Here is a 13540-nt window from a genome sequence, read left to right on the forward strand (position 1 = left end):
CGGCGGGAAGGTAAACAGCGTTTCTGTGTGCTGCTCTGGTTCGCCAGAAGCGGCTTAGTCCTGCTGGCCACATGACCCGGAAGCTGTATGCCGGCTCCCTCAGCCAGTAAAGCAAGATGAGCGCCGCAACCCCAGAGTCAGCCACGATTGGACCTAATGGTCAGGGGTCCCTTTACCTTTACCTGTTCAATAATAATAATAATAATAATAATAACAACAACAACAACAACAACAACAACAACAACAACAACACAGTGGTACCTCGGTTTTCGAACGTCTCGGAAGTCAAACATTTCAGTTTTCGAACGTTGAAAACCCGGAATTAAATGCTTCTGTTTTTGAACAGAAATTGAATATCTTTCCACTGTGTGTAAATGTTATTTCTCCCCAGTTTTTGCAGACCGCCCATTGCGCCTCGGTTTCCGAACGTTTCGGAAGTCGAAGGGTCTTCCAGAACGGATTACATTCGAAAACTGAGGTACCACTGTATAATAATGATAATAACATTATCATTTATACCCCACACACAGACCTTTGTTGGCAAGGTGATGTCTCTGCTTTTTAAGATGCCGTCTAGGTTTATCATTGCTTTTCTCCCAATGAAAATAGGTACATCCTAAGCCGTTTCTGTGCGCTCTGGTTTCCGTCATGCGCCAGAAGCGGTTCAGTCCTGCTGGCCATGCGACCCGGAAAACTGTCTACGGACAAACGTCGGCTCCCTCAGCCCGAAAACGAGATGAGCGCCGCAACCCCCTAGTTGCCTTTGACTGGACTTAACCGTCCAGGGGTCCTTTACCTTTTTACCTTACTGAGGAAGGAGGGCGAAGGGAAGGGGGCAGATTCAGAGAGGGTCCAAATCGCAAAGGGCACTGAGGCTGCTCTCAGTGTGGGTCAGGAGTAAAGGTTAAGGGACCCCTGGCCATTAGGTCCAGTCGTGGCCGACTCTGGGGTTGCGGCGCTCATCTCGCTTTACTGGCCGAGGGAGCCGGCATACAGCTTCCGGGTCATGTGGCCAGCAGGACTAAGCCGCTTCTGGCGAACCAGAGCAGCGCACGGAAACACCGTTTACCTTCCCACTGGAGTGGTTCCTATTTATCTACTTGCACTTTGAGGTGCTTTCAAACTGCTAGGTTGGCAGGAGCAGGGACCGAGCAACGGGAGCTCACCCCCTTGCGGGGATTTGCAGAGTTATCTCTTCTTCCCAGAGCTTTTCCCTTGTATGGCTTGATAACCGGAGACCCACTATCATCCTCCTGCAGCTCGCTGACATTCTTTTCTAATGACCCAGAGGTCGTGACCCAAGTTGTTCCCAGGATCTGGGAAAGGGGCGAGGAGCCGTCATCCCCTTCCACCCGGTGCACAATCCGTTTCTGGAATTTGCAATGTGCCAAGACGGGCTGGTGGCTTATGGGGCGTCGGTAGGGGATTTAGATAAAATGCCACGGGTGGGGTTTTTTGTCTGCTAAAGGCCGTCAGCTGGGAATGCGCCATGGAGCCTCCATGGAGCCTAATGAGGGTGAAAAAGGAGAGCGCAAAATATGGTCTGAAGCTCAACATCAAAAAAACTAAGATCATGGCCACTGGGCCCATCACCTCCTGGCCAATAGAAGGGGAAGAAATGGAGGCAGTGAGAGATTGTACTTTCTTGGGCTCCATGATCACTGCAGATGGTGACAGCAGTCACAAAATTAAAAGACGCCTGCTTCTTGGGAGAAAAGTGACGACAAACCCAGATTGCGTCTTAAAAAGCAGAGACATCACCTTGCTGACAAAGGTCCGTATAGTTCAAGCTCTGGTTTTCCCAGTAGTGATGTAGGGAAGTGAGAGCTGGACCATCAAGAAGGCTGATGGCCGAAGAATGGATGCTTTTGAATTCTGGTGCTGGAGGAGACTCTTGAGAGTCCCATGGACTGCAAGAAGATCCAACCTCTCCATTCGGAAGGAAATCAGTCCTGAGTGCTCACTAGAAGGACAGATCCTGAAGCTGAGGCTCCAAGACTTTGGCCACCTCAGGAGACGAGAAGACTCCCTGGAAAAGACCCTGATGCTGGGAAAGATGGAGGGCGCAAGGAGAAGGGGACGACAGAGGACGAGATGGTGGGACAGTGTTCTCGAAGCGACCAGCATGAGTTTGACCAAACTGCGGGAGGCAGTGGAAGACAGGAGTGCCTCGCGTGCTCTGGTCCAGGGGGTCACGAAGAGTCGGACACCACTAAACATCTAAACAACAAGAAAAGGACTCCTGGATGGTTAACTCCAGTAATAATATTAAGTAATATTAAGGCCGTGGAGACGATGCGCAGAAAGAAAGAAAGTGGCCATTGACACTGAGGAGGGTGGAAGGGCGAAATTTGGAGCCTCTTTTTGGCCTCTCTGCTTGCAAGGTCACTGGCGGGTCCGTTCCCAGGCCAGCTCCTCTATGTTGGCATTTGCGAGGCAAAACAAAACAGCAAATTCCTTCCCTCCAGCGACTCCCGTCCGAGGCTTTCCGAGCTGAAGGGTTTATTTTTAATTTCTGCTAATGGCAGGGTGAGGCCGGCAGTCGTGGATGGGAAAGGAGGAAAGCTGGAAGCAGTTTTTGGACCCATGGCTTGGGGACTTTGAGAGGACTCACAGAGGGCCAATGGGACATTCCTTCGGCTTGAGTGTGCCTGGGGTGTCGGGACGGAGATAAATCGATAAATTTGCCCTGCCTTCCCAGCAAGACGATCGAGTTGGGAGACAGAAGTGGCAAGGCAAAAATGGAGTGATGAACGAAGAAGCCAAAGCAAAACCCAGGAATTAACGGGGTTTCAGCTAGCAGGCGCCAGCCATCAATTCCCATTAAAGGCAGCAATACTCATTTGCCAAAAGATCGGGAGCTGTTAGCCTGGTGACCCCATCCCCTCCAACGTTTCTCCGATGGAAACAGGGACGTCCTATTCCATCCCCTCCAACGTTTCTCCCGTGAAAATAGGGACGTCCTTTTCCATCCCCTCCAACGTTCTCCCCTGAAAATGGGGACGTCCTATTCCATCCCCTCCAAAGTTTCTCCTGTGAAAATAGGGACATCCTATTCCATCCCCTCCAACGTTTCTCCCCTGAAAATAGGGACGTCCTATTCCATCCCCTCCAACGTTTCTCCCCTGAAAATAGGGACGTCCTATTCCATCCCCTCCAACGTTTCTCCCCTGAAGATAGGGACGTCCCAAGGAAAAGCGGGACATTCCAGGATCAAATTGGAAACTGGAACTGCTTATATAAATCCTGGACTGTCCTTGGAAAACAGGGTCCCATTTTAGGAGACGACAGTACAGTGTGTGGAATGTTTTGTATCTTAAGTTGGGGTTTTGAGAGCCATAAAAAGGGCCCATTCTGGTGCTGGAGGAGACTCTTGAGAGTCCCATGGACTGCAAGAAGATCCAACCTCTCCATTCTGAAGGAAATTAGCCCTGAGTGCTCACTGGAAGGACAGATCCTGAAGCTGAGGCTCCAAGACTTTGGCCACCTCAGGAGAAGAGAAAAGACCCTGATGTTGGGGAAGATGGAGGGCGCAAGGAGAAGGGGACGGCAGAGGACGAGATGGTGGGACAGTGTTCTCGAAGGGACCAGCATGAGTTTGACCAAACTGCGGGAGGCAGTGGAAGACAGGAGGGCCTGGCGTGCTCTGGTCCAGGGGGTCACGAAGAGGCGGACACCACTAAACAACAACAACAACAAAAAGGGCGCTGGAGCAGGCTTTCCTGGGAAGTTGGTATCCTAGCCAGTTTCTGAGTTTTCCTGGCTGCCGGATGATTTCTGTGCGCCTTTTCCGTTGAGGTGGAGACCTTCCCCCAGGCGTGTTCCTACAAGCCCCAAAGACAGGAATTTAGGTTGTGTCCTCAGTCCTCCTCAGTTTCTTCCGGGCTTCAATTGTATATCCACACACTCCAAATGCAACTTTTTGGAAGGGCGAGGGATGAATTGGCACTGTCATAAATTGCCCAGGACACGATCCTCTGCAGAAATCGATTCCTGCATGGAGCAATTGGGTATGTTTAGATGCAATGACTGCCTTCTGATATCTGGAAGGAAACAGGGCAAATTTATTTATTCTCTCTTTTCTCTGGGGGGATGGTGGAAGGAAATTAGGCCCATTCATCCGAATGGGTCTACTGTAAGTAGGATGACGCAGTGCACAGGGGGAAGGGCAGCAGTACAGTGGCAAAGTGTCGGCTTTGCAGCTCGGAAGTGCTGGGTTCGATTCCTGCCTCCTCCAGGTAAGGCTTGGGTCTGAAACCTCGTCCAGCTGCTGCCCGTCAGTGTGGGTGCTATAAGAAAAACTGCTCCTTTTCCTTTATGGGGTGTTCCAGAGCCCGTCTAGAGTCCTTAAGTGGGTTCCCTATCAGTAGGAGAAAATAACAGGCCAAGCAGACAACACAAAATGAAAGAGGAATGAGGAGGGAAGAGGAAACCGAGCGAGCTCAGGCTCCAAAACTCTTCCGCTTGTAGTTTCTGCAATGCTCCTTTTCCCTTATGGGGTATCTAAGAGCCCGTGATTATGATTTATGTGTGAGGATAATTGTTAAAAGTACTTAATAATAATAATAATAATAATACAATATGAAACAGCCATGGCTTCCTCAAATTATTCTGGGAGTTGCAGTTTGCCCAGGGGGTTGAGAGGTGCTAGGAGGCACCCTCTAATTTCCCCGACTGAGCTGCAATTTTATTTATTTTCTACGTCTGTTTCCTGACTTTTCTCCAAGCAGCTCGAGGGGGCAATCATTATTCTTCTCCCCATTTTAATCCCGTGAGGCAGGCTACGCAGAGCGACCGGCTCACCCAGCGAGCTCGAGTGGGGGGGAGATTCGAACCCGGGTCCCTCCCCAGGTCCTGGCCCCGAGACTCTAACCACTGCACCGCGCTGCCCCTTAGCGTTCTCGGCAAAGAGGGACGGGGTGGTTCGACCGCCCTGGGTCGTTCCAGCCTCCCCCATGGGCGTTAAGAAACCTCTGTGCGATTTCTGGCATTCCTCGCCTTTTCCAGCTGCCAGCCAGATGTGACATTTTCCCCAGCGAAAAAGGCTAGGCCCTCTTTTCCAGACCCTTTTCGGCCGGGGCGTCCCAGGCGGGCCACCAGGGATGGGGATTGATGGAGTGAGTGTCGGTTCTCCCCCTCCGTGACTTATTAGCTGTCGTCTCTGCCTCAGGAGACTTGTGCGATCATCTCCCTTTCTCTTGGCCCGCGGCCTCGTTCCTTTTCTAGCTTTCCAGACCAAGTGCTCCCTTGCAAGGAGGACGGTAGGAAGGGCTTTGAGTCATTTCAAAATGATTTCGGAATTTCAGTTTGCAAATGTGCTTCCTTTCCTTTCCTTTCCTTTCCTTTCCTTTCCTTTCCTTTCCTTTCCTTTCCTTTCCTTTCTTTTCCTTTCCTTTCCTTTCCCTTCCTTCCTTCCTTCCTTCCTTCCTTCCTTCCTTCCTTCCTTCCTTCCCTCCCTATCCTTTCCTCCCTATCCTTTCCTCCTCAATGCTCATCTCTCTCTCTCTCTCTCTCTCTTTGCTTCCTTCCTTCCCTTCCCATCCCAGGTCCCCCCAGCTTCCGACAAAACAGGTGTCTGATGTCTTCTAAAAGTCTGGTAGTTGTTGTTCTCTTTGACATCTGGTGGGAGGGCGTTCCACAGGGCGGGGGCCACCACCGAGAAGGCCCTCTGCCTGGTTCCCTGTAACTTGGCTTCTCGCAGTGAGGGAACCGCCAGAAGGAGCTGGACCTCAGTGTCCAGGCAGAACAATGGGGGTGGAGACGCTCCTTCACGGATACTGGCCCGTTTAGGGCTTTCAAGGTCAGCACCAACACTTTGAATTGTGCTCGGAAACGTACTGGGAGCCAATGTAGGTCTTTCAAGATAGGTGTTATGTGGTCTCGGCAGCTGCTCCCAGTCCCCAGTCTGGCTGCCGCATTCTGGATTAGTTGCAGTTTCCAGGTCACCTTCAAAGGCAGCCCCACGGAGAGCGCATTGCAGTAGTCTAAGCGAGAGATAACCAGAGCATGCGCCACTCTGGCCAGACAGTCTGCGGGCAGGGAGGGTCTCATCCTGCATACCAGATGGATCTGCCCTTGACACAGAACTGACCTACACCTCCATGGACAGCTGTGGGTCCAAAATGACCCCCAGGCTGCACACTTGGTCCTTCGGGGGCACAGTCACCCCATTCAGGACCAGGGAGTCCCCCACACCTGCCCGCCTCCTGTGCCCCCAAAACAGTACTTCTTATTTACGTGTTTGCCTTTTACACTTATGAACACTTATTTTATATATATAAGACCTTAGAATTCCTGTAACAGTAGACAAAACTGAACTGTACAAGGCAGCTTCTGACTTCGATACCTTCCTTTTCCGGCGGTCTTTCCATTCCATCTTTCTTCATGTACTGAAAAGGCACCTGCGCCCCCCCCCCAATAAAATTCTGGGAACTGTAGTTTCTGCTGGGAGTTGTAGCGCCATAAAAGTACAGTTCCTAGATTCTCTGGGATTCAAGTGGGTGGCATGGATGGCGTCAGTGGCCAGCTATGAGATGGGGCTGCACAGCTTCTGTTTCCTGACCCCCTGCTCCCAGCGGGACGCTCCCTACTTAAATAAATTTGTGCTTCTAAGGGCGGGCCGTCCCAGCTGGTTGCCCCCGGCCCCAAAGCCTTGGCTGGCTTCTCCTGATCTTGCGTCAGTTCCTGGAATTCCTACTTTATTACAGCCTTGATTTACGGTCCGAGGGAAAGCAGTTGCGATGTTTGTCTGATCCGCGGGGTCAAATGTCTGCGGGGCAATCTCACACATGCCGAGGGCCAATCCTGGCCCCTCGGGGAGATTCCCGGAATCGGAGGAAGCAAATGCTCCGATCTCGCAAGTGCTCCAATCCCTAGCTGTAGGCAGAAGCGCATAATGTGTACGATGCGGCAACGGGAAAAAGCCGAATGCGATTCTAGGCTGCATCAACAGAAGTCTAGTGTCCAGATTTAAGTCGTAAAGGTAAAGGGACCCCTGACCGTTAGGTCCAGTCGTTACCGACTCTGGGGTTGTGGCGCTCATCTCGCTTTACTGGATGAGGGAGCCGGCGTACGGCTTCCAGGTCATGTGGCCAGCATGACTAAGCCGCTTCTGGCGAACCAGAGCAGCGCACGGAAACGCCGTTTACCTTCCCGCCAGAGCGGTACCTATTGATCTACTTGCACTTTGACGTGCTTTCGAACTGCTAGGTTGGCAAGAGCAGGGACTGAGCAACGGGAGCTCAGCCCGTCATCGTGGGGATTCGAACCGCCGACCTTCTGATCGGCAAGCCCTGGGCTCTGTGGTTTAACCCACAGCGCCACCCGCGTCCCTGATTTAGGTCATAGTCCTGCTCTGTTCTGCCTTGGTCAGACCACGCCTGGAATACTGTTTCCAGTTCTGGGCGCCTCAGTTTAAGAAGGATGTTGACAAGCTGGAAGGTAGGCAGAGGAGAGCAACTGAGATGATCGAGGGTCTGGAAACTGAGCCTGATGAGGAATGGTTGAAGGAGGGATGTTTGGGGAGGGAGGGAGAGAAGATCTGGGAACAAACCCATCCATCACCGATGTCTTTGGATAACTTAGGGGCCGTTGGACTGCTGCAAAGCTGGATACAAGTTCTTTTAAACAATGCAAAGAACAGGGGATTATCCTAACTTTCCACAAATGGTTTAGCTCAAGTTGCTGAGCAGAAGCCAATGGCAGTCTGGCTGGGGTCCCAATTCTCGCTGACTAGACATCAGGAGAAACTTTTGGGGCGGCAAGAACTCTTTGACAGCGGGACTGAGTCCTTCAGAAGGTGGAGCGTTCTCCTTTATTGGAGGTGTTATCTATCATCTATCTATATCTATCTATCTATCTATCTATCTATCTATCTATCTATCTATCTATCTATCTATCTATCATCTATCTATCTATCTATCTATCATCTATCTATCTATCTATCTATCTATCATCTATCTATCTAATAATTTTTTATTTATACCCCGCCCATCTGGCTGAGTTTCCCCAGCCACTCCCAATCAAATGTTAAAAACAATACAGCGTTAAATATTAAAAACTTCCCTAAACAGGGCTGCCTGCAGATGTCTTTTAAATATAGGATAGCTGCTTATATCCTTCACATCTGATGGGAGGGTGTTCCATAGGGTGGGCGCCACCACCGAGAAGGCCCTCTGTCTGGTTCCCTGTAGCCTCACTTATCGCAATGAGGGAACCGCCAGAAGGCCCTTGTGAGATGGACCCAGGTGTCCGGGCTGAACGATGGGGGTGGAGACGCTCCTTCAGGGATACTGGGCCGTTTAGGACTTTCAAGGTCAGCACAAACACTTTGAATTGTGCTTGGAAACGTCCTGGGAGCCAATGTAGGTCTTTCAGGACCGGTGTTATGTGGTCTCGGCGGCCGCTCCCAGTCCCCAGTCTGGCTGCTGCGTTCTGGATTAGTTGTAGTTTCCGGGTCACCTTCAAAGGCAGCACCACGGACAGCGCGTTGCAGTAGTCCAAGCGGGAGATAACCAGAGCATGCGCCACTCTGGCCAGACAGTCCGCAGGCAGGTAGTCCACTAAAAACATTTAAGTTCCAACAATCATTTAACATAACTTTTTATCTTATACAACATTTTAGAATTCCGTCAGCAACCTCTGAAGATCTCCGTTCTTTTATCATTTGCTCTGCATTTCTTAATTTCTCTATTACTTTTCATTGTCCTTAACTAATAATTATTTTCAAAGTCTTCCTTGCAATATTTCACAAAGTCCTCCGTACAGAACTTCTTGCAGTCCTGCCTGCTTGCGTAATCTGTTTATCAGAATCGCATTTCAAATGGTTCAAATATTTACAGTGGTACCTCGGGTTACATACGCTTCAGGTTACAGACTCTGCTAACCCAGAAATAGTGCTTCAGGTTAAGATATGATGCTTTTTCTTTTTTCTAATTTTGTTTTTGTTTAATGGGTTTTATTTTTCTGTTTTATTTTTCTGTTTTTTTTTTCTTCTTTTTTATATTGTGGTGTGTTGCTTGGTTTTTGTTTAACATGGTATGTTCATTTTTTCTTTTTGTAATTGTTGAAACTTTAATAAATATCATTTTAAAAAAAAGAAATAGTGCTTCAGGTTAAGAACTTTGCTTCAGGATGAGAACAGAAATCGTGCTCTGGCGGCATTTGTGGCAGCAGGAGGCCCCATTAGCTAAAGTGGTGCTTCAGGTTAAGAAAAGTTTCAGGTTAAGAACGGACCTCCGGAACGAATTAAGTACTTAACCCGAGGTACCACTGTACTCCAGTCCTATAAGAATCTCTGATCCCGCGGGTTCCGAGTCCTTCCTGTTCATTTATCGAGTTCTGCACAATCCACTAATTTCATTTGCCGTTCTTCCGTCGGTAATTCTGAACGGTCCGTATTGGGCGTTGCTTTGTGACGATTTGTTGGCTCTCTGGACCGTAATACAGTGGCACCTCGGGTTACATACGCTTCAGGTTACATACGCTTCAGGTTACAGACTCCGCTAACCCAGAAATAGCGCTTCAGGTTAAGAACTTTGCTTCAGGATAAGAACAGAAATCGCGCTCTGGCGGCACGGCAGCAGCAGGAGGCCCCATTAGCTAAAGTGGTGCTTCGGGTTCAGAACAGTTTCAGGTTAAGAACGGACCTCTGGAATGAATTAAGTACTTAACCGGAGGTACCACTGTAAAGATTGACCGATTGATTGATTGATTGATTGATTGATTGATTGATAAACAGGTTGTCCAGATGAGACCTGACCCTTTCCCTCTCTCTGCTCAGAGCCGGCACCCAACGACCAAGACTGACCCCAATGCGCCGCGCAATGGGCGCCACGAGACCACCAGCCGCCTCCTCGCGCCCAGGAGGACCCCTCAGCGAGTCTCCTTCCCCAGGACCGCGCTGAGCACCGGGGCGATGGCCAACTCCACCCAGAATCGCCCCCTCGGCTCCTGCTTCCGGGGTGCCAACGGCACGGAGGCGTACCGCGGCGACGCGGCCGCCTCGCCTTGGTTTTCCACCGTCTTCGGCCTCATTGGCCTCTCCTCCAACCTCTTCGCTTTCTGCGTGTTGGTCAACTCCTCCCGGAAGATGCACAGCCGCTCGCGCTCGTCTTTCCTGGTCTTCCTCTGTGGGCTGGTGGCCACCGACTTCATGGGTCTTCTTCTGACCTTCTCCATCGTGGTCCCGTACCACTTCACCCGCTTCGACTGGAGGCTGGTGGACCCCGGTTGCCACCTCTGCAACTTCATGGGCTTGGTGATGGTCTTCTTCGGACTGTGCCCCTTGCTCCTCGGTGCCACCATGGCTGGAGAACGTTTCCTGGGCATCAACCGGCCCTTCTCCCGCTCCACCAAGATGACCAAACGGCGGGCATGGACGCTGGTGGGGCTGGTGTGGGCCGGGGGCTTTGTCCTCGGCCTTCTGCCCGTCTTCGGCCTGGGCGACTACACCTTGCAGTACCCCAACTCTTGGTGCTTCCTGACACTGCTCCACGACCCCAGGAACGTGGTCTTCTGTTTGATCTTCGCTCTTCTCGGCCTCTTCTGTGTGGGCCTCTCCTTCCTGCTCAACACAATCAGCGTGGTCACCCTCTGCCGCGTCTACCACGACTCCGAGTCCGTCCAGCGGCGGAGAGACAGCGAGGTGGAGATGATGGTGCAACTGCTAGGCATCATGGTCATTGCCAGCGTCTGCTGGCTCCCCCTGCTGGTGAGTGAGTGGCTCGGCCACAGAAGGAGAACCTAGATAGATAGATAGATAGATAGATGGATAGATAGATAGATGATAGATAGATAGATAGATAGATAGATAGATAGATAGATGATAGATAGATAGATAGATAGATAGATGATAGATGATAGATAGATAGATAGATAGATAGATAGATAGATAGATAGATATAGATAGATGATAGATGATAGATTGATAGATAGATGATAGATAGATAGATAGATAGATAGATAGATGATAGATGGATAGATAGATGGATAGATAGATAGATGATAGATAGATAGATAGATAGATAGATAGATAGATAGAGATAGATAGATAGATAGATAGATATAGATGATAGATAGATATAGATACCGTATTTTTTGCTCTATAAGACTCACTTTTTCCCTCCTAAAAAGTAAGGGGAAATGTGTGTGCGTCTTATGGAGCGAATGCAGGCTGCGCAGCTATCCCAGAAGCCAGAACAGCAAGAGGGATTAATGCTTTCGCTGCGCAGCGATCCCTCTTGCTGTTCTGGCTTCTGAGATTCAGAATATTTTTTTCTTCTTGTTTCCTCCTCCAAAAACTAGGTGCATCTTGTGGTCTAGTGTGTCTTATAGAGCAAAAAATACTTGTGGGAGTCATCGGCATGAACTGCAGTTTTGCACATCAATGGAAACCTTTCTAATGGCGAAGCTGTGCTTGTGGCCCAGGACCCTAACGGTCAGGGGGCCCTTTACCTTTAATATACCATCTCATCATTTTCAACATATTCTCTTTCACTGTCCTGCAGATCCTCATCGCACAGACGGCACTCCAGGCTCCCCGAGGCGACTTGCTGATCAACCAGATCCCCCGGGACACCGAAATCCAGCTCCTCATCTACCTTCGAGTCGCAACCTGGAACCAGATCCTGGATCCCTGGGTCTACATCCTCTTCCGACGGGCGGTGCTGCGAAGGATCTACCCCAGTTTCAAAGCGCGGCCCTCCATCGTCTCGCTGTACCCGGTGCTCAACCCGTCCCTGAGGAGGAAATTCACCCAGGAATCTGTGCTCCAGTAGGACAGGGGGTCTTCAACGGCGGGAGGGGAGGGGAACGTGGTACAGCCCCTCCGTGGTCACGGCGAAGCCCGCCAGCGCCCACATCTCGGAAGCATCTCAGCTCCGATGTGCGCTACTCCATGCTATAAACAGGGCGACGAAGGCTCTCTCAATTTCCCGCCGCCCATGCCAACTGCACCCAGGTCTGTGACCCTTCGCAGGGCTGGATCCCCGATCCCAAACGGGTGACCCCCTAACCTAGCATGAGCTGAGATTCCTTTATTTCCTGGGGTTCGGCTAAACGTCTCTCAGGGTTCCCAAGTTTGTGAGTCGGTTCCGTACGGTTGAAGGAGCCGGGTATGTTTTCGCCTCCTCCGGCGATGTTAACCCCGGCTAGAATGTAGGCTAGGGTGACCAGATTTTTTTCCAATGAATTTGGGGGCGCTTTTCAACTTCCTACTAAACAGATGGATTTTGTCAAAGGATTGATCTGTAAATCAGGGAAACGGGGACGTCTGGTAACCTTAATGTAGGCGGGTAAAAGGTAAAGGGACCCCTGACCATTAGGTCCAGTCGTTACCGACTCTGGGGTTGCGGCGCTCATCTCGCTTTATTGGCCGAGGGAGCCAGCGTACAGCTTCCGGGTCATGTGGCCAGCTTCTGGCGAACCAGAGCAGCGCACGGAAACCCCGTTTACCTTCCCGCCGGAGCGGTACCTATTTATCTACTTGCACTCTGATGTGCTTTCGAACTGCTAGGTTGGCAGGAGCAGGGACCGAGCAACGGGAGCTCACCCCATTGCGGGGATTCGAACCGCCAACCTTCTGATCGGCAAGCCCTAGGCTCTGTGGTTTAGACTACAGCGCTACCCGCGTCCCATTAAAACTTTTCATAATAAACCTGATTTGGAATGGGGCGGTTGGATCATTTCGATCGCAGTGGGAAGTAGAATTCATTGGGTCTTCCTTCTGTTGGCTCTGGCGCCCCCTGCTGTTGACCTCCCGCATCGCACCCTCCGGGTCCCAGGGTGGCAATACACACATACATGCATGCCCGCTCTGCCTCATCCTGCGCCCCCCTCAACATCTGGTTGTGAGCTCCAGAGCTCTCCTCCCCATGTTGTGTTGGTGGCGTAAAAAATATAGCATGTTTAAAAACGGGCGCGTTGAGCCTGAACGCTCACTTAGGGACAGGACGAGTGGACAGTGTGGTTGTCTTTCCGACAGACATTGTGGGTGGCGAATGGACGCTCTGTATCCTGCACTCGGAATTGGGGGGTCCCTGGACCGTTGTGGGAAGAGGGAGCGACACAACTGCATGGATTTGTGCATGCGTAATTGTTGCCGTAATAAAGCCTGTGGCGTCTCCTGTCTGTGGTCGTTGGTGGTGGTTGTTTTTCTGAGACGAGGTGCCGGTTGGGTGCAGGGGGGGGGGAGCAGCCTAGGGCCCCCCCCCCCAAGGGAAGAAGGCTCAGAGGCCAGGGATGGGTGGCGGGGGGACGACGACGAGCGGTCAGAGGGAGAAGGCTGGAAGAGGAGGTGTCGGAAGAGGAAACAGGGCTTAGTGAGCGGGGAGAGTCTGTGCCAGAGAGCAGTCCAGACTCAGAGACAGAAGCAGAGGCTGGGAAGGAATCATAGAATCATAGAGTTGGAAGAGACCACAAGGGCCATCGAGTCCAACCCCCTGCCAAGCAGGAAACACCATCAGAACACTCCTGACATATGGTTGTCAAGCCTCTGCTTAAAGACCTCCAAAGAAGGAGACTCCACCACACTCCTTGGCAG

The 13540-nt window shown here is 51.1% G+C and overlaps 1 protein-coding gene across 3 annotated transcripts in view; it reads left to right on the top strand.

Annotated features, from left to right (window-relative positions):
• Positions 1–13126, top strand: part of TBXA2R (thromboxane A2 receptor) — an 18136-nt gene extending 5010 nt beyond the window's left edge. The window contains exons 1-3 of one of the 3 annotated variants that reach the window (XM_081846326.1): positions 5159–5261; positions 9782–10711; positions 11508–13126. In XM_081846326.1, coding sequence (XP_081702452.1) covers positions 9917–10711; positions 11508–11777 — 1065 coding nt within the window. In that variant the 5' untranslated portion in view covers positions 5159–5261; positions 9782–9916 and the 3' untranslated portion in view covers positions 11778–13126. Of the gene's footprint in view, positions 1–5158; positions 5262–9739; positions 10712–11507 lie in introns of those variants that run through there. The other 2 variants (XM_081846325.1, XM_081846324.1) reach the window with 2 other exon arrangements.
• The last annotated feature ends 414 nt before the right edge of the window (positions 13127–13540 follow it).

Source organism: Podarcis erhardii, assembly GCF_964252035.2.
Source record: "Podarcis erhardii genome assembly, chromosome: 18".
Classification (NCBI taxonomy): Eukaryota; Metazoa; Chordata; class Lepidosauria; order Squamata; family Lacertidae; genus Podarcis; species Podarcis erhardii.